Below are 19864 nucleotides of genomic sequence, written 5' to 3'. Positions count from 1 at the left end.
AAATTCTCCAAATGAGAGTTTTAAAAAATCATTATCCACCTATATGTTGAAAGAAAGAAACTTACTTTATTTACACTATTGTAATAGGTTATGAAAACAAAATTGAAGACTCTTAACTGAAAAAAAAAATAATGACAATAAAAAGGCAGAAAGAAACACATAGTTTACTGAGGTAGAATTTTAGTAGGTGTTTCAATTGAGAGAAATGTCAACTTCTATTACTAAAAGAAACATCAAAAGCAAGAGCCTGGATGGGCTGGCTGAGTGGTTGAGCCAGGAGGTCTCAGATCACTTCCCAGTCAGGGCACATTCCTTCAGAGGGACATGCAAGAGACCTCTGATCAATGATTCTCTCTCATCATTGATGTTTCTATCTCTCTCCCTCTCTCCCTTTCTCTCTTAAATCAATAAACACACACACACACACACACACACACACACACACACACACGTATAAATGCTAAGGAGGGAATTATCATCTGAGATCTAAAATATGAGGATTAACTTGGCTGAATATTAGGGAAACAACCTACTTGTGCATTATAATTAGTTTTTGCTCTGAATTAAAAAATAATGCAATTATATGTATTAGAAATAGTGACATTTGCCTTTATCTGACTTATTAGAACAATATTCTATATTGAATATTAAATACAAAGTTTACATGGATTCCTAAAGACCCTATGGAGGGCATTTTTTACCTCTTTGTTCCTTAAGCTGTATATCAAGGGATTAAGCATAGGGATCACTAAAGTGTAAAACACAGAGGCCATTTTATCAGTATCAAAGGAATAAGTGGATTTGGGCTGTGTGTACATAAATAGTAGGGACCCATAGAATACCACCACCATTGTCAGATGAGAACCACATGTGGAGAAAGCTTTTTTCCTGCCCTCTGCAGAATGCATTCGAAATATGGCAATCAGAATGAGAATGTAAGATACCAAAATTACCAGCAGGGAAGAGAGCAAATTAAATGCTGAAAATAATATGATTAGCAATTCTATTTCTTGTGCATTTGAACAGAGCAAAAGCACTAAGGGCACATCATCACAGTAGAAATGATTTATGATATTAGAGCCACAAAAGTTCAATGTAAAAATCTTAATCGTGAACAGTAGAGCCTGAAAGAGACTGTACAGGTATGGAATGCCCACCAGCATATGACAATGTCTCTGGGACATAATAACATTGTAGAGCAAAGGGTTACAGATTGCTGAACAGCGGTCATAAGCCATAGCTGACAAGATAAAAAATTCACTGATAATAAACATAAGGAAGAAAGCCAATTGGGTGGCACATGCATAATATGAAATGACATTTTGATCCATAACAAAATTTACCAGCATCTTGGGACAAATGACAGTGGAATTGCCAAGATCAATGAAAGCCAGGTGTTTGATAAAAAAATACATAGGTGTATGCAGGCGGGAGTCCACCTGGGTCAAGAGGATCATGCCCAGGTTGCCTACCACTGTGATTGTGTAGACGATGAGGAAGGCAATGAAAAGTGGAACCTGCAGCTCAGGCTGCTTTGTGACTCCCATGAGAATGAATTCAGTCAGTGATGTTAGATTCTGTTGGCTCATTGTGTCCAGATAGCTCTGCAAAGAAACAAAGAGGTTATTAGCTTTCATGTAGTGTCACCTAAACAAAATATACTCTTTGCAGGCAGACTGAAAAAAATCTTACCTAATAATAGACAAATATGTAAATTAACCATACGTCTACTAAGCCCACAGCCAATAAGGAGTGATATGCAAATTAACCCAGCACAGAGGGCAGTTAATTTGCATACACAGATACCAAGTAACAGGGGGTGGTCTCTCAGGGCCTCTGGAAAGCAGGACCAGAGCCGAAAGAGGTGGCTCCTGAAGCGGAAAGAGAAAGCTCTGGGCTGGAGCAGAAAGGGGCTGGGCTTGAGTGGACAGGCAGTGCTGGCAGCCGGGGAAAGGAAAGCCCATTCTAGCACGAATCTTCATGCACTGGGCTTCTAGTTTTATATAATAAAAGCCTAATATGCTAAGTATATAACCATTCATTCAACTGTTCAGCCAGTTGCTATGACGTGCACTGACCATCAGGGGACAGATACTCTGACCAGTAGGTTAGCTTACTGCTGGGGTCTGGCTGGTCTGGAGCCCTCCTTCAATCCCTCCCCAGCTGCAATCATGCACCGATGGGGTCCCTCTGCCTGGCCTGCACCCTCTCGCAATTTGGAATCTCTTAGGGAATGTCAGAAAGCCAGTTTTGGCCCTATCCTGCAGGCCAGGCCAAGGGACTCCACTGGTGCATGAATCTGTGCACCGGGTCTCTATTTTTTCATAATAGGAGATAGAAAATAATCTGCATACTAAGTTTTAAAATTAAGTTAAGTGATAGAATCTTTTACTTCCTTAGTGAAGTGACACACATGAAACATAGACTGTTATGACAGCTTAAACTCTAACTAGAATCAACATTGGAACATATCCATTGATTTTTTTAAAAGTTATATACATATTAAAAATATTTATTTTATCTATACAATGACATCACAATTTTTCTTTAGTACACTTACATATCTGTCTGAGAATTCTTGTGGAAATTTGATTTTCTAAAAGAGAGAGAGAGAGATAATGTGAAGTTAATGAAGTCTAAGATTTTGAAGTTTGAGATTTGTACTTTTAAAGGTCTAGGTGGGGCCTTAACAATACACTCACAAAGTGATATGTTTCCAACTTTGTAAAAGTTGCAAATATAAGATATTTGAACCTCAATCAAGCACAGTTTCTCTTTCCATTCCAACTTTGACTTCATCATATTCAACTAATATCATAGTTCATTGGCTAGTGCACAAATATTTGTGAGGTCCAACTAAGGAGAGATTGAGTAAATAATACCATATTTGATATTTAGTGGGCATATTTACGAGAGCCAAATTTATCATTAGTAATGCTATCTACTCTGATGTTGGAATGGCTTCTGAGAACTCTCTTACCACCCAATAAGCTGAGATATGTCTAAAATTTCATTAATAAAACTACATTTATAATTTTATATTTGTGAGTACTTGTTCATTGACAACTGAAATTTATTTTTTTTTCCATTCTAAATAAATATTTACATTAATGCCTTCATTTACAAGTGTAACCTCTTTTTCTTTTTTAAAAAAGAAAATTTTCAAACTTGTATAAGTTCCAAGAGGCATAAGATCTAGATCCATTTCTGCTAAAATAGCAGTTAATATCAATATTTAGGGATTTTAAATATTTAATCTTTATGCTTTCTTTCCTCTAATATGCTATTTATATGCATTAATTTATTTCTCCATCATGAATATGATAAAGCATATAAAGCTAACAAAAGAGATAATGAGTTTTTGTGGTATTTTAGAATCATCTGAAGGTCACCATAAGCATGTCCATTCCCCTTAAGCCAAGAATAATGGGAAATTACCAACACCATGGTCATAATCAAAGCACAATTCCAATTCACTCACCTTTAATGAAGAATTGGATTTCCATCTCCTAAATCACTCTGACCTTTTCTTTTACGTAGAGAGAATTTTGGCTTGTCCCTTTTTGAGATGCTTCCTGAAGAAGTCACATGTAATTATGCTAAAATAATCTGAGAGGCTTTCAAAATATTGCCTCGTGGTGCCTGCTAATGACCCAGGGCACCCTGTACCTTCCCTAGTGAGGAAATGTGAGGGGCAATGCCAGGGAGGAAACCGAAAACAACAGAGATTACCTAAACAGCCCCTGGAGGCCTGCATGATGTAAAGATACTGACTCACAGAGTCAGTGATTAAAGTAACTATGGGAAATACTTTGACATAATTTTATCCCAATAAAACCAGCACTGTTCCAGAAATCGTGATAAACTTATAAATGACATTGTGTAGGATTTTTCTTTGAATTAGTTAATGGAATAAAAATATGGGGTAACTACTAGGTTAAAAATATATCACTGATATATTCAGGAGACATCAAGCTCAGATGAACCATGTAATTTGCCCTAAGTTACATGATTGATAACTAGGAGATTTGAAATGAATGCCTTATCTTTAAATGAGTGATAGATATGTCTTGTTCTTTCATATGACTGTAACAATAACAATGTAACAATGATTGTAATGCAATGTATTACTATAATGATTGCCACGACTGTTGTGTTCCCTTAATTGAGATCTCAGCACTCTTGGATAATGTTCAGTACAACCTCACTGAGACCAAAATCTAATATAAGATAATTTATCACTCATAAATGTCACCCATGCCTTCCTCCTCTATGACTTCCATTTGTGTAAGAATTGAGGAGAATTTGCATACAGTTAAACATATATTCAAATTGTAGAAACACCTGGGTTCTTAACAATATATCCTCAGCATTCTATAGTTTCTTAGCTGTGACCCTTGCTGCCTTTACAGACTTTTTTAGTAATCAATGGTCAGTTGCATCTCCTACGCATCTAGTAGCATCTATTCAGGTGACCATGGAACTATGGGAAAGATTTCTTTTAAACTTCCTTTTTGCATATATTTTCTTTTCTCCTTCATTTTAGGTTTAATTTTTTAAAATGTTGCTAATAACAGCAACTTTTCCTGTATGAGGCAGAAACTGAGTTGATCATGCATGATGTCAAAATCAGGGGTGATAAAATCCTTTATAATAATCCTATATAATAAAGAGGTTATATACAAATTGACCCTCAAGTCCTTGCATAAGATGGCTGCCCCCATGTGGTCAAAAATGGCCACAACAAGATGGCTAGAAGGGGTGGGTAATTGGGGGCGACCAGGTCAGCAGGGGCAACTGGGCCTACAGGGGAAGGCAGTTAGGGGCGACTGAGCCTGCAGGGAAGGGCAGTTAGGAGGACCAGGCCTATAAGGGAGGGAAGTTAGAGGCAACCAGACCTGTAGAGGAGAGCAGTTAGAGGCAACCAGGTCTGCAGGGGAGGGCAGAAAGGGGTGACCATGTCGGCCAGGGAGGGTAGTTGGGAGTGATTGATTGCCTCTCACATGTGCCCAGATTGGGCCAGAGATCCTACCTGCAACCGAGGTATGTAACCTTGACTGGGAATGGAAGCAGACACCCTTTTATTCCATGGGCTACAGCTCTATCCACTGGGAAAAACAGTCAGGGCTTATTTGTTTTTGTAATCCTCTTTCCAGTGCAGAACACAATGTCTAGCTTGTCCTTATTTTCTAAGAAGTATTCATAAAATGAATGAGAATATTAGAGTTAAACATAAAGCTGATAGGAGTAACGTGTGGCCATTCTACCAGTTAAAAAGAATGGAGAATTTCAATCTAAATAGAATTGTGTAGATAAGGGTAGTAGGATGTTACTCCCCAAGTTTTTAGAAATAATAGCCATTTTCAAGATGGATTCCACTTAAACCCCCCCCCCCCCTTTTTTTTTTGCCTTACAAGCTCAGGTGCAGTTCATATTATATCTTAATAAAATACTTTCCGATTTATATAAATTACTCACAGTCAATATTCCTACTGTTTTCTCACCCTTGACTACATGTTGCCTTCTATTTTTGAAACTTTTTTTTAATGTTACAGATCTTAGGGAAACCAATTCCACTGAGATGCTTTAAGAGAGTCTCTTGAGAAACCAGAAAGGAATCCAGAGTGCAATTTTTACCGTTGTTGCTGTTTTAGTGTAATTAGTGTCTGAACCACAGGAATTCTGGTCTCATTAGAATAAATATATATATACTTGTTTCTTCTTTCATTTTTGTCCTCAATGAAGAAAGAATTATAGATGTAACATCATTGTTACACTGTTAATTTTTTTAAAATTTTGCTTGTTTTGTGTTGTTTTACTTGATATGGTTCAGTTATCTGCCATTAAAATATTGATTATCCTGAATATCAGAAAATATATTAACTAATTTCATTTCTAAGACAAGAGTAAGAAAACTTGGTGATGGACATGAGCATTCTAAATAAACTAATATCCTAAATTTTTAAGTGTCTTTGGTAAGTTAAATTGGTTTCTTTTAATGTTTTTCTACTTATTTTAATTTTCTATTTATCATTTGTTCAACGAAAAATTGAAAATTTTAAGTTTGATAGAATTTATCTTATTAATATGTTGATTCTTAAAGTTCATGGAATTTAAGTTTATATATCTTTATATAATTCAGTTTGCAATGTTGTCATCAAATTTAGTTGCTAAAGTTAGTAGTTTTATATTTTGGTAGTTAATTTAATTTATAATACCTTTTAAACATGCTATTTCCTTAATTATAGTTTAAATAAAATTCATATCTATAAGTTATGTTTTATTAACTGAAAATTTTCAGTTAAGTCTTTAAGAGTAGTAGAAGAAAGAGCATGTGTTAGATAGATTTATGAATAAAAGATACAATTTGGAATATTGTGGGATGTGTTCTTTCATATTGTCAAATATGTTGGTAATCTTTAAATAGCATGTAAGATATTGTGAAAAACTGTAGATTTTTAAAAATCTGACATTTAACAAGGCTAGTTTGTAATTGATAACTTGAGATATCAATTTGATTACAAAAATAAACAAAAAAATAAATAAGTAGGTCTTATGTATTGCAGAAATGCTCCAGAAAAAAAGAAATAGTTCAATTACAATGGTTTAAAAGTATGAAACTGATCACCTTGTACCAAAAGATATCACACATTGAATATATACCAATATTCTCTCTAAACATATTTAATATAATTATGCAACTTTCTATCTAGTTTGTTAAATAATGAATTTATACTCAAAGAATAGTAAATCCTTAATGGAAGTTATTATCTTCAATCCTTTCAGCAATTTTGGAGAAGTAAATATAATTATAACCTGAATCTGGGAAGTTAAATGATTTGTTCAATGAAATAAACCAATTGTTGTCAACAATGGGATTTGATCCAGTATTAATGAATTCCTAACTTCTTGTCATTGTGGCAATTGAAATGTTTTAATTAAAATAGAGAAATTGTATAAATTATAACTATACCAATATCATCACCATTTGTTTATTGTAACTTCTAAAGTGACACTCCAACTTAATAAAGAAACAAATTCTGAAACAAATATGAATAACTTTGAATATAAAATATAGGTTTCCAACCATACAATGGAAATTGCAATTTTACAACGACTTAAATTGTTTAAACTGTATTATAAGATGAAAAATAGGAAGAAGTATCACAGAAAGTTTTGTGAATATATGTCTATATATATTCACATTTTCAATTAGTGTGCTTTTAAATTTTCTAAGATTACTTGAGATCTCAGGAAAAGCCTCCATATGCTTCAGATATGCAAGATATGAAATTTTGTGTCCTGGGTCTCAGCCCTTCCAGAACTGGTCTTTTACCAGGAATGTGGGGAAAATTGTCCTGGAGCAAGAATCCTGGGTCTTTTTAGTAGGTTTCATGCAAGATACAGGCTTTTGTTTCATGCGTTTCAGAATGAGGTGTTGGCCCCTAATATCCTATGGTCACAAAAGCCAGAATCCTTGGCATTTTAAATGTCATAACTCTAGGTATTGAGCCTCTTACTTTCTGATGTAGCTGTCCAAAATAAAGACCCTGTACATCAACGCCATATATAACTTAAAGATAAATGATCTTATGTGCCCCTCTCGTTAAATAATTTTCTACTTAAAAACAAACAAATAATTCAGAAGAGAATAACTATCTAATCATTATGAATATCATAAAATAACTATCTAATCAGATTTTAATGGTATATATTATACATGCTATTAATTTCTATCGTCATCAGTGTCTACTTAGTGGACATTTTAGAGAGAGACTGAAGCTATTAGAGATAAACTGTTTTTAACATTTTGGTTTCTATGGACTATAATCATATAAAACAACATCATTGGAATGAAATGAGAGACCATTTAGTCCTCTTACTACTTTTATTGTTGAAAAATCTAAGATTCGAAGAAGGGATTTTTTTTATACAAAGCCTGACATCAGCATCAGTAATTGTTGTGTTTGTTTTTATACACACACACACACACACACACACACACACACACACACACAAACACATGCGCACGCACACACACACATATATAATTATATATGTATATAATTTCCCTAATAAATTATAATCTCTATCTTTTTTCATAACAGATCTTATGAAAAGAAACAAATGACTGAAAACAATTTTACAGTTGTGACAGAGTTTATTCTTTTGGGATTGACGAGCAATCCTCAACTGAAAATTGTACTTTTTGTGTTGTTCCTGGTAATTTATGTCATTACCTTGGTGGGGAATCTAGGCATGATCTTCTTAATCCGAATCACTCCCAAGCTCCACAAACCTATGTACTTTTTCCTCAGCTGCCTTTCTTTTGTAGATGCCTGCTATGCATCTGCCATTGCACCCAAAATGCTGATAAGCCTACTGGTTGTGAAGGCAACTATCTCGTTTTTTGCTTGCATGCTACAGCACTTGTGTTTTGGGGTGTTTGTTACCACAGAAGGTTGCTTGCTGTCAGTAATGGCATATGATCGTTACGTGGCTATTGCAAAACCTTTGCTTTACAGTGTGGCCATGTCTACGAGGAAGCGTGTAGGGCTGGTCATCGGGTCATGTATGTGTGGCATAATTAACTCATTAATACACACAATAAGCTTGGGCAGACTGTCCTTCTGCAGGTTGAATGTTGTCAGCCACTTCTTCTGTGATATTCCCTCACTCCTAAAGCTGTCGTGTTCTGAAACCTCCACGAATGAGTTGTTGCTCTTAACCTTCTCTGGTGTCATTGCCACGGTCACCTTCCTGGTTGTGCTGATTTCCTACATGTTCATTGTTCTTGCTATCTTGAGGATCCGCTCAGCAGCAGGCAGACAGAAAGCCTTCTCCACCTGTGCCTCTCACCTGACTGCTGTCACCATATTCTATGGAACCTTAAGCTTTAGTTATATTCAGCCAAGCTCCCAGTATTCTGTAGAACAGGAGAAGGTAGTTTCTGTGTTCTACACCCTCGTGATTCCCATGTTAAACCCACTGATTTACAGTCTGAGGAACAAAGAGGTAAAGGAAGCTGTGAAAAGGGCCTTAGAAATGAAACATTTCCCCTGTTAGATTTAAGTCATTGTGAATCTTACCAGTCGGCTCTTGCTTTCAATACTTCAGTGAATGTAAAGCTTCTAAAGATGTACAGAGGTGTTTCTTATTCTTTTTCCTTTTCTATTTTTTTTTCTTTACTTTTTTTCCCCCCAACTACAGTTTATATTCAATACCATTCAACACCAGTTTCAAATGTACAGCAAAGTATCTGGAAAACCTTGCAATCTACACTCTGGTCGCCCTGCTGCTCCAAGTATCCACCTTAAGAATTTTTCATTCTATACACTGATTTGTTGTATAAGGAGGTGGCCAGAAAGGAAAAGTTGCTTAATTCATATAGCTGCATCACAAAAACAACAGCCTATCACATATGTCTTCCGATATTCTAGGTTGTTATTCTCTAAATCAATAACAAAATCCACTATTACATTTATATTTTTTCTGTTATTTAGAGAAAACAGTTGCATAATAATACTTGCATTTAAGAACATAAAAACAGAGTACTTACAAAGAAAAAAGTAACTGGTTCTCAGGTTTCCAAGAATATAGATATTCTATTGAACATGCTTTCATTGACTTATGTTTTAACTAATCTAAAGACAGATATTGCAATTTATAATAAGAAACATATATTTGGTCTTAATTCTGGTTTGTGGCACAGCTCCTAAAACCCTTTTATCACCCAAAATTCTTAGGAAGCTCCTGGTGTGAAGGGAAACATCGCTTTTGCCTTTCTGTCTGTCTCTTTTTTTTCTTTTTTGTTTGCATTGTTCAGCATTTGTGTTTTGGGGTGTTTATTTCCACAGAATGCTTCTTGCTGCCAGTAATGGCCTATGATTGTTATGTTGCTACTGCAACTCCTTTGCTTCACAGTGTGGCCATGTCTAAGAGGAAGTGTGTAGAAATGGTCATTGGGTCACATATCTGTGGAATAATTAATACACACAATAAACTTGAGTAGACTTTCCTGATTATTGATTCATTTTCTTTGATATCTTTTATAATAAACTGGTAACTCAGTGAATAAACTTTTTAAAATTTTATAACGTGATTTTGTTTTGTTTTGTTTTAGAGTAATAAATTATATCCTATATAATAAAAGAATAATATGCTAATTAGATTGGATGTTCTTCCTGGATGACCTTCTGGGCAAAGTGGGGCTGCAAGGGAAGCCCGGGTCCTGGGTGCTTGCTGGCGGCTGGAGGGAAGCCTGGGACCAGGGTACTGGAGGGAAGCCAGTGCTGCTGGTAGCTGGGGGAAGGAAGGCCTATTCTTGCACAAATTTCATGCATCCGGCCTCTAGTATTTATATAAACTTTCAAATGAATATTGCTTATATACTGAAATGCAATGGAATTCTGTGTGTTGGCTGTGCATACTGTGACATCTTATATTTAATTATTAGTTACTAGAGGCGCGGTGCACAAAAATTTATGCCTAGGTGTGGGAGGGTCCCTCAGCCCAGCCTGCCCTCCCTCATGGTCCAGGAGCCCTCAGGAGTGAGGTGACCTGGTGATCAGGGAAAGGTGATGCCCCATCACTCCTCTGCCTAAGCTGCAGCCTGGCCTCTCTCTGTGGGAGGCGGCCAGCTGATTAGGTATATAAATGCTTTCTGGAGGCAGCATGGACTCCTTCCTTATTTCTTTCCTCTTGGTTGGAGAACAGGGGACTAAAAGGTAGAGACAGAACTGTGGCCGGGCCTGGGGCTTTTGTAGACAGTGGAAAGAGGGAGAGGGCTGGGGTAATTCTAGGCATACTTCCTTTGATTGTCCTCCCTTTCTCTGGGCCCCTCTCTGTTTTTTCCTTCTCATGGTGGAAGCTCGGGCTTCAGACGACAGGAGCCCAGTGATGGTGGTGTTCAGCCCCCTTACTTCTCAGCTGAATGTACAGCCACCTCACATTCAAAGCAGTGCTGCTTTTAAGCGATTAAAGCACTGGGAACCCACAGCTTCGGACGTCTCTCCTCTCGGTTTCCTCCTTGGGTTGATTACAAAGTTCACTGAGACACCAGAGCAGCACTTCACTGGGTGGGTTATATATGTAGGTCAGGGACATAGGCAGGCAGCTTCAGCTCCCTAGCCAGGGATGGAGGCAGGCAGCTTCACCTCAGTGCTGGTTGGGACATTAGCACTGGGCAGGCCTTGGCGTGCCTCTGCTGGGGACTGAAGTCCCTGGGGCTTTTGTAGGCAGCAGAAAGAGGGAGAGGACTGGGGAAAGTCTAGACACATTTTCTTCTATTGTCCTCCCTTCCTCGGGGCCCCTGTCCCCTAGCTCCTGTGCATGTGCAACCCATTAACTGGTCATGACTTGGACACCCTAAAGGACAAATTAGCATATTACTTCTTTATTATATAGGACTAGAGGTCTGGTGCATGAAATTCATGCACGGGGGTTGGGGGGTCCCCTCAGCCCAGCCTGCACCCTCTCCAATCCAGGACCCTGATAGTTTTCCATTTTAATTCTGTTTGTTATGATAAATTATATTACTATGTTTATTGTCTCAGGCAGTCTCAGACACCCCTGTCACAATCTGGGACCACTGGCTCCTAATTGTTCACCTGCCTGCCAGCCTGGTCACCCCTTACTGCTTCCCCCACCAGCCTGGTTGCCCCTCACTGTCCCCCTTCCCCCTCACTGGCCTTGTCACCCCATGCAACCTGTTCAGTCATCCGTTTGGTTACAATGGTCTCTTAGGCATATATATATATATATATATATATATATATATATATATATATATATATTTTTTTTTTTTGCAGATTCATTTTCTACATAAACAGTCACATCATCTTCAAATAGAGACTATTTTATTTCTTTTTAAAATTTTACTTCTTTTATTTATTCTTCTGATCTTATTGCACAGGCTGAGCTTGCCATTATGAAATAGTAGAGGCCTGGTGCATGAAATTCATGCGCAGGTAGGGTCTCTAGGCTTGGTCAGTGATCAGGGCCTATCAGGACTGACTCATCCAGTCCCTATTGGGGCCAAGCCAGCCGAGGCCTGTTGGATGTTGGGAGGGATGAAAGGAGAGATCACAGGACATTTGCTGACAGGTGCGCAGGGACCAGGGGTGTTTGGCTGGCTGTGAATGGTTGGCTGTGGGAGCACACTGACCACCAGAAGGCAGTTCCTGCCTTGAGCATCTGTCTCCAATGGTCAGTGCGTGTCATAGTGACTGGTCGACTGGTCATTCCGGTTATTCCAGTAGTTCAGTTTTAAGGGTCACTTAGGCTTTTATATACATAGATGATAGCTGTGGTCAGAAAACAGCCTTCTCCTTGTCCAGTGTTAATGAGAAGACAGTTATCCTTTCATGATTATATATGGAGTTCTCTGTAAGTTTTATTGTAGATGTTTTTTAATCAATTTTTAAAAAGTTTCCATTTTTAGATTACTGAGAGTTTAATTTTATGCTATGAATGAATACAGAATTTCCTTAGATGCTCTTTCTATATCAATTGAGAAATTCATAGTTTTTATTTTTAATTCTGTTGATATGATAAGTTACATTACTATATTTTAGTCCTGAACTGGGCCTAAAATAAACCTCATAAATGGTTTGTGAATTATCTATAAGTTGCTATAAAATAAAAATTAGCCACAAGGGAAAAATCAATTTATGCGACTGTTACTGGATATGAAATCAACATGTTAATCTATGTATAATCATCTCTACGAGAGATAGAGAATACATTTATTCAAAAGGTATGAAATTCTTTAGGACTACACAAAATTTAATGACTGTAAAAAATACCAAAGCCTTGAAAAAAAAATCTTGTTGTTCTATTTTTAAATCATGGAAAAAAAAAAAAGTCTATAATTTCTATAGAATTAAATGTGACTATAATCAAATATGTCACAGGAGGGGAGGGGAGAAACACCAGATGGCTTTGTGAAGGTCATGGCACTCACTGTTCCAGGGTGTGCTGCTCACATACTAGGCATAAGAGCTCTTCCTGACTTCTGAGACATCTCTACCTCCTAGCATCTGTTTTCTGCTCTCCAGTGGTTATAATTTCTCCAGGGAATCCACAGGTAGCCATAAATGATATGGACATTGATAGATTAGATGGACAGAGATGATAGAGATAGATAGAGATAGAGATAGAGACAGAGATAGATAGAGATAGAGATAGAGATAGAGATAGAGATAGAGATAGAGATAGAGATAGAGATAAGGACAGAGATAAGATATACTACCCGTGTTTCCCCGAAAATAAGACATCCTTCGAAAATAAGACCTAGTGCAACTTTGGGAGAAAAAATTAATATAAGACACTGTCTTATTTTGGGGTAAACAGGGTAGTATAGATAATATAGATATAGATAGATATATTCTCCAGGGAATGCAATGCTTCCTTTATCCAATAAAAAATCATACAGATATGAAATTTGACATGGGAATATAATGATTATTGTGAATCATTAAAAATTTAATGAATCACAGATCTTTTCTTATTCTAAACATAATAATATTTAGCTTGCATATTCTTACTTTTCAATTAACATTCTCATATTTCAGGAACTCTTTCAATGAAAAACTATGTATATTGATTAGAGATGTTTCCTTCCATAGATCTGATACATATTTCTGAGAGGTATGTTCTTCCCTTTATCAGACTAATCACCATCATGCACAGTTGTTGGGTGTGTACATGAGTCAGCAATACCTTTGGGGAAGGTTTTTTCACATCTTCTGTCCATATGAACAGCACACCCTAAAGTAACATGGTGCCCAACCTTCACAACTGCACGTGGTACTCCACCTTCTCCATGGTATCATTTAGGAATGTTTTCCCCATGCATGTGATAGGTTATGAAACAAACACCAGATCAAGGAAGAGGGCATAATTTAAATTTAAAAATGATCACCTGTTAGACCTCAAGGCATTTATTCATTCGATAGTTTAACAATATCTGAGTCAATATATTCTTTTACTCTTAAATTAAATTCCCCAAATGGGTTAAATGCTCATAGAAAGGTTCTTCAAAATATAAGAAGCAGAAGGTAATGGAGAATAAATATTCCCCTCACAGACCTCCCTTGTTTTGAGGAAGAACATTTATCTCTTATAATGTCCCTGGAAGAATTCCTTCTACAAAAAATTAGCAATAGGCTTTTGTCTCTTTTGGAATTCTGCTTCTCCTTATCTTCATTTCTCAGACTCTGACCTGTCTTCACTTTGTTTCAGTTTTCTGTTTGAGCAAAAATCACTTATTTAAAAATAATTACATGATTAATTTAGATGTATGTGAATTAATTTATTTACTTATAATTGAATAATTATCTCTCTCTTGAATTCATTTCCTGTGCCAGCCATGGCTTATACGGTTTTGTTTTGTTTTTAAATCTTTCTGTTATTTCTCCTTTTCTGGTCCTATGTCTACCAAAGTGAAGTTTTATTCCCTGTTATCTCTGGGATGACATCAATGAAGAATAAAATTTATATTAAGAGACAACATAGGGACCTTGTTAAGAGCATAAAGATTTGAACATGAACTTGACTACCTGGTTTGAAATCTGGTTCTAAAACCTAATATCTTAGTGGACTTGGACAATTTACTTAGCTTCTGTGAATCACCTTTTTCTAATCTAAAAAATAAAATTTTAATAATACCTATCTCACAGAGTTGTTTGTGATAATCAAATGCATCAAGACATGTAGAATGCTCAAAAATATGAGATATTATTACTTGGTAGTAATAATGATTATATTCAAGATTCCTTTTAACTGCATTAACAATTTGATATTTATCTTCACATGACACTGAATCATGTACTTTTTTATATTGCAAGACTTTATTTTATTTTTAGAGAAGTTTTACATTCACAGAGAATTCTCATATATTCCATTCCATGATCTACCCATCCCATTACCAACAGTCCTTAACAAAGTAGTACATTTGTTAAAATCTACGAAACTACATTAGCACATCATTTCCATCTAAACTCCATAGTTTACATTGGGTTCGCTAGTGGTTGTTGTACATTCTGTTGGTCTGAACAAATATTTAATGACTTGAATTCACAATTATAATTTCATATACAGCATTTTCACTACTTTATGTATCCTCCAAGCTCCTCCTGTTCATCTTTCCCTACATCCTAATTTCTGGCAACCTTTTTAATGTCTCCTTTTCCTGAATGTCACATAACTGGAATCATGCAGTACAGTGTCTTTTCAGATTAGCTTTTTTTCATGTATTCATGCATTTAAGGTTTCATCACATCTTTTCATGGCTTGATAGCTCACTTCTTTCTAGTGCCAAATAAAATATACCATTACCTGGTTGTATAGTTTGTTTGTCCCTCCCCCTACTGAAAGACATTTTGGTTACTTTGTACATGCACTTTAAAAATGCTACTCCAAAAAAAATATTTTTTATTAAACGTTCATTGACTAAAACACCAAATTTTAATAGCATGATAGTGAACTCAGAAAATATTGCAGACAAATAGTTTTAATAAAATCCCAGAAGTATTAAGAAGACTAAAAGTAAACAAAAGGGATATACAATTAAGCACATGGGAAAATGTGGAAAATGACATGTAGAAACTATGTACAAAAGGCAAGATACTGCTGTCTGGTCATGTATCAGGCTTCACTTACCTTAGAAAGAGGACATCGTGCAAGCAACAGGAATCTTTTCCTTTGCTTCCCACAATGATGATAATCGATGCAGTTAAACAATAAAGTCAGTTAAAACATAAAACAGTGCATAGTCAATAATGATTAAAACTGGGAAAGAGCCTGAGAAAGGAAAGGCAGCACAATTAATTTATCATAGGACAGTCTTCTTGCCCAAGGATATAAAAGTAACTTTAAAAATGGAGATAAGGAACTATAATCTCAAAAGCAAGCAGCCAGTTATTAAGCAAGAACAACTAGTTGAGGGGAGGGAGGGAAAGAAAGACTGGCTGAGGGGGACAGTACAAACCTAGGAGCTACTCTGTGTGGCCTCGGAAATTTACTTCAATTTGAGTATCATCTGTTATCAACAAAGGGGACTAATAAAGACAAAATTAGGTGCTAATCAGAACCTCTGGACTGCCAAATTACCATATATGTTCAGTTAAGAGACTGAGATATGGAGAGAGGCAATGACGAGGACACAGTGGGATCCCAATGTTTGGAAGGGGGATTTAAGCAAAGCAATGTGGCCGAGCACTTCAAAACATCAGCTATCACATTCACAACCATTAGTAAGTACCACTCTAAACCATATCAGGGGAAAGTATTAAGGTTAAGTCCAAAGGAAAAGAAAGGGTACACACGCATACATACATTCACACTCACACACACAAGTACGTATGCTATGATTTTATTCTAATAAAGATGAAACACCAGAATCCTTGACAGCTTTTTTTCTATATTCACCTAACACATTCTCCTACACATATCCCCTGTTTCCCCAAAAAGAAGGCAGTGTCTTATATTAATTTTTTTCTCCCAAAGTTGCGCTAGGTCTTATTTTCAGAGGATGTCTTATTTTCGGGGAAACACGGTAGTTCAAGTATATAATCCATCTTTCCCCTCAAGAAAGGCAAACGTTTTTACTATCTTGTTCATTAATCTATTTACAAGACTTAGAAGTGCCTAGCATCAGTAAGACAGTCATTCATGTTAAACTCATCTGTGCTTCTTATTTCTTTAGGAGGAATCTATAGCAAAACTTAAAGTCCAGAACCTAGTTTATAGGAATTATATTATTCAATATATGTAAATCCTTAAGAAAAAGTATTACATAGTTTTTTCCACACCCTTTGTAGTGCACACTTTACATCTTTGTTCCGCAAGCTGTAGATCAAGGGATTCAACATGGGGATAATGAGGGTGTAAAATATGGAAGCCACTTTATCACTGTCAAAGGAATGACTGGACTCAGGTTGCACATACATAAATATCAAAGTCCCGTAGAACACTATGACCACTGTCAGGTGGGACCCACACGTAGAAAAAGCCTTGTGCCGACCCTCAGCAGAGTTCATCCTGAGAATGGATTTAAGAATGAGGAAGTAAGACACAAGAACTACCAGAAGAGATGCAATCAAATCAAAGCCAGCTAAACTCAGAATAATCATTTCAATTTCATGTGTATTTGAGCAGAGCAATGATAACAAGGGGAGACTGTCACAGTAGAAATGACGGACAACATTGTAGCCACAGAAAGGTAAGTTAAAAATCTTTATGGTGACTAGAAGAGAAACAAACGTACTGTAGAGATAGGGAATAGCCACCAGCAGCCGACATAGCCTTTGCGACATGATGACTGGGTAAAGCAGAGGGTTGCAGATGGCCACGTAGCGGTCGTAGGACATTGCGGATAGAATAAAAATCTCACTGACAATAAACACAAGAAAAAAGGCTAGTTGTATTGCACAAAAGTAATAGGAGATTGTGTTTTGATCCACGACAAAATTTACTAACATTTTGGGTCCCACAGTTGTTGAATAACCAAGGTCAGTGAAAGCCAGGTGTCTGAGAAAGAAGTACATGGGTGTTTGGAGCCTGGAGTCCACCTTGGTGAGAATGACCATGCCCAGGTTGCCCACCACGGAGATCACATAGATAATCAAGAAGAGTCCAAATAATAGAGCCTGCAGCTCAGGGCGGTCTGTGATCCCCGTGAGTATGAACTCATTTAACACTGTTAGGTTTTGTGTTTCCATGCACGTTTTTCGGGAAACCTATTCTGGAAAGAGACATCAGCATAGTCAAAAGATTTCACGTATTATACCTGGAAGATTTTTAGTATTCAAAGCTAGTATAAATAAGATGCATCTAGACTTTCCAGTTTATAATACATGAACCTGTCTTACACACACAAAAAAATAATATTTGCAAATAGAGCTAGAGACAAATAGTTGGTGGTTCTCAAGTGGATGTGAGTGATACAGAACAAAACAATCAATACAATGGACAGAAATTAGGTGCATAAATAAGAAAACTATAGTAGGTTGAATTAAGAATCGTCTTTACATGATAAAATATTATATATAATCTCAGTTATATTCTCACTTAAGTACAAAACTTTGGCCAGAACTGTAACATCCAAAACTCTTTATTATCATATACAAAACCAATATTTTGGATCATTTAATCTCCATCTATCTCTATCAACAACTCTATGAGGAAGCATTGGCATTGGTTTCATATAACAAGACAAAAAACTTTCTTTGGGTAAAGAAATACTATACTCTGCTGTAAGTTTAGAAGTGTGCACATCAAATATAATAAAGTCACCATGTTACACAGTATTAGAGAAGTAAAATAAAACACACTAAAGATGAGGTGTCCATGAATTCTTAGATATTACTTTAAATTCTTCTACAACTTAAACCCAAGGAATGCCTTCAAACTATGATAAAATACAAAACACAGATAAACATTTAATATGATCAAATAAAAATGTATACCAATGCCCCCAATAATACACAGATTAAGGATGTACCAGAGTAAATGAATGCCAGATTAAAGTAAAAGATTTATTAAATTTAAAATATTGTGTGTGAGTGATGCCTCTAAAAAGTAGAAATAATACTGGTTACAATAAAAGTTACAGTGACAGCAGTCTCTGAGGGGTATAAAAATAAAACCATAATTTCATAACATTACTATAAAATGACTACATTAAATGTGCATTTAAATAAGTTTGTGACCTCCTAATTGTCTACCTTGCTTTGATGAACATACCTTTCTCATATCAAAAATGTGGAAATGCGCATCAATAAATAGTAATTTTAGAAACATATCTTCAATAAATTTAATAAGAATCCGTATGAATCTTGTTTTTGTGTGTTTTGTTTTGCAAATATGAAAAGACTGAGAAAAATCATACTTGGTAAGTTTCAATTTTCAGTGTGGTAAGGAAAGATAAAAGTGTTTGTGTGTTTCTTCTAACAAGCCTCAGTGTTGAATGGTAAGAATCAAATTGCTTTTTCATGGTTTAACATTTTTTGTTAAATACTGATTTGAGTTTTTTTAAAAGCTAAACTCTTTCAAATAATTATATTTGCTTTCTGTTAGATTTCATTTGACATTAAAAAGCATGCTGAATATTTTGCTGTTATTATAAAACTGAGTACATAAAGTCTGCTAATATCCACATAATGCCTTTCACATCTCAATGAGAGATGGAAAAAATCCTACTTATAGATTTATTCAAGTAATTATTAAATATTAAATTATATTGAAAGTGTCACAAAAAGGACTAGAACTACTAGTTAGCTAAAAGTTTGAAAGGACATCAAAATGATAGATTTAAAAAATGATAGATTAAATATCTGTAGCTTCATAATTTTGCCAATTTTCAGAAATTCATATTTCTTTATTACTCTTCATTTATATTCAGTTTTGGCTGCATTACAGATATAATCATTCATGTAAAACAAATATGTTATAAGCAATAGCATGATGTATTTCAAAGATGCGTTTGAACATTTAGTCTACCAACTTAAGTGAAAATACTCAAAAACATTAATATGATGAGATAAGGAGAGAGGCCTACTCCTACTAGGCATTATGGAGTAGTAGAAAGCAAAAAGAACTAAGTCAGAAATGGAAACATTTTGCTAGAGCTTTGTCATTTAACTAACCTGACACTTGGCATATATCACTGAAACATTGTCAGTATTGGTAACAGGAGACACCACATGCAATGCTCTCTTTTTACCTGTCCTGAAGCCTCTTTCATGACTCCCTCATGTGTTTCTTACATGGCTCAGTGAGAACAATTTATGGATTTTTTTTCACCTTTTGAGACTGTCCCTAAGGAGATATCAAGAAATGTGTTGATTGTCCCTATAGTATT

The 19864-nt window shown here is 35.9% G+C and overlaps 3 protein-coding genes across 3 annotated transcripts; 1 reads left to right on the top strand and 2 right to left on the bottom strand.

The window, feature by feature from the left end:
• Nucleotides 1–647: 647 nt before the first annotated feature.
• Nucleotides 648–1589, bottom strand: LOC118712628 (olfactory receptor 8K5). The gene has a single exon (XM_036426554.1). The coding sequence runs from the start codon at nt 1587–1589 to the stop codon at nt 648–650; it is 942 nt and encodes a 313-aa protein (XP_036282447.1).
• A 6538-nt stretch (nt 1590–8127) lies between these two features.
• LOC118712632 (olfactory receptor 5J2) lies at nt 8128–9066 on the top strand. The gene has a single exon (XM_036426559.1). It carries the CDS (start codon nt 8128–8130, stop codon nt 9064–9066), a length of 939 nt encoding a protein of 312 aa, XP_036282452.1.
• Nucleotides 9067–16781: 7715 nt separating this feature from the next.
• Nucleotides 16782–17723, bottom strand: LOC118712626 (olfactory receptor 8K3-like). The gene has a single exon (XM_036426552.1). It carries the CDS (start codon nt 17721–17723, stop codon nt 16782–16784), a length of 942 nt encoding a protein of 313 aa, XP_036282445.1.
• Nucleotides 17724–19864: the final 2141 nt, after the last annotated feature.

Source organism: Pipistrellus kuhlii, unplaced genomic scaffold (genome assembly GCF_014108245.1).
Source record: "Pipistrellus kuhlii isolate mPipKuh1 unplaced genomic scaffold, mPipKuh1.p scaffold_m20_p_9, whole genome shotgun sequence".
Taxonomy (NCBI): domain Eukaryota; kingdom Metazoa; phylum Chordata; class Mammalia; order Chiroptera; family Vespertilionidae; genus Pipistrellus; species Pipistrellus kuhlii.
This window is presented reverse-complemented; position numbering and strand designations above follow the sequence as displayed.

Coding starts and splice junctions, on each gene's coding strand:
- LOC118712628 (XM_036426554.1), bottom strand. CDS start 1,589: ATGAGCCAACAGAATCTAACATCACTGACTGAATTCATTCTCATGGGA.
- LOC118712632 (XM_036426559.1), top strand. CDS start 8,128: ATGACTGAAAACAATTTTACAGTTGTGACAGAGTTTATTCTTTTGGGA.
- LOC118712626 (XM_036426552.1), bottom strand. CDS start 17,723: ATGGAAACACAAAACCTAACAGTGTTAAATGAGTTCATACTCACGGGG.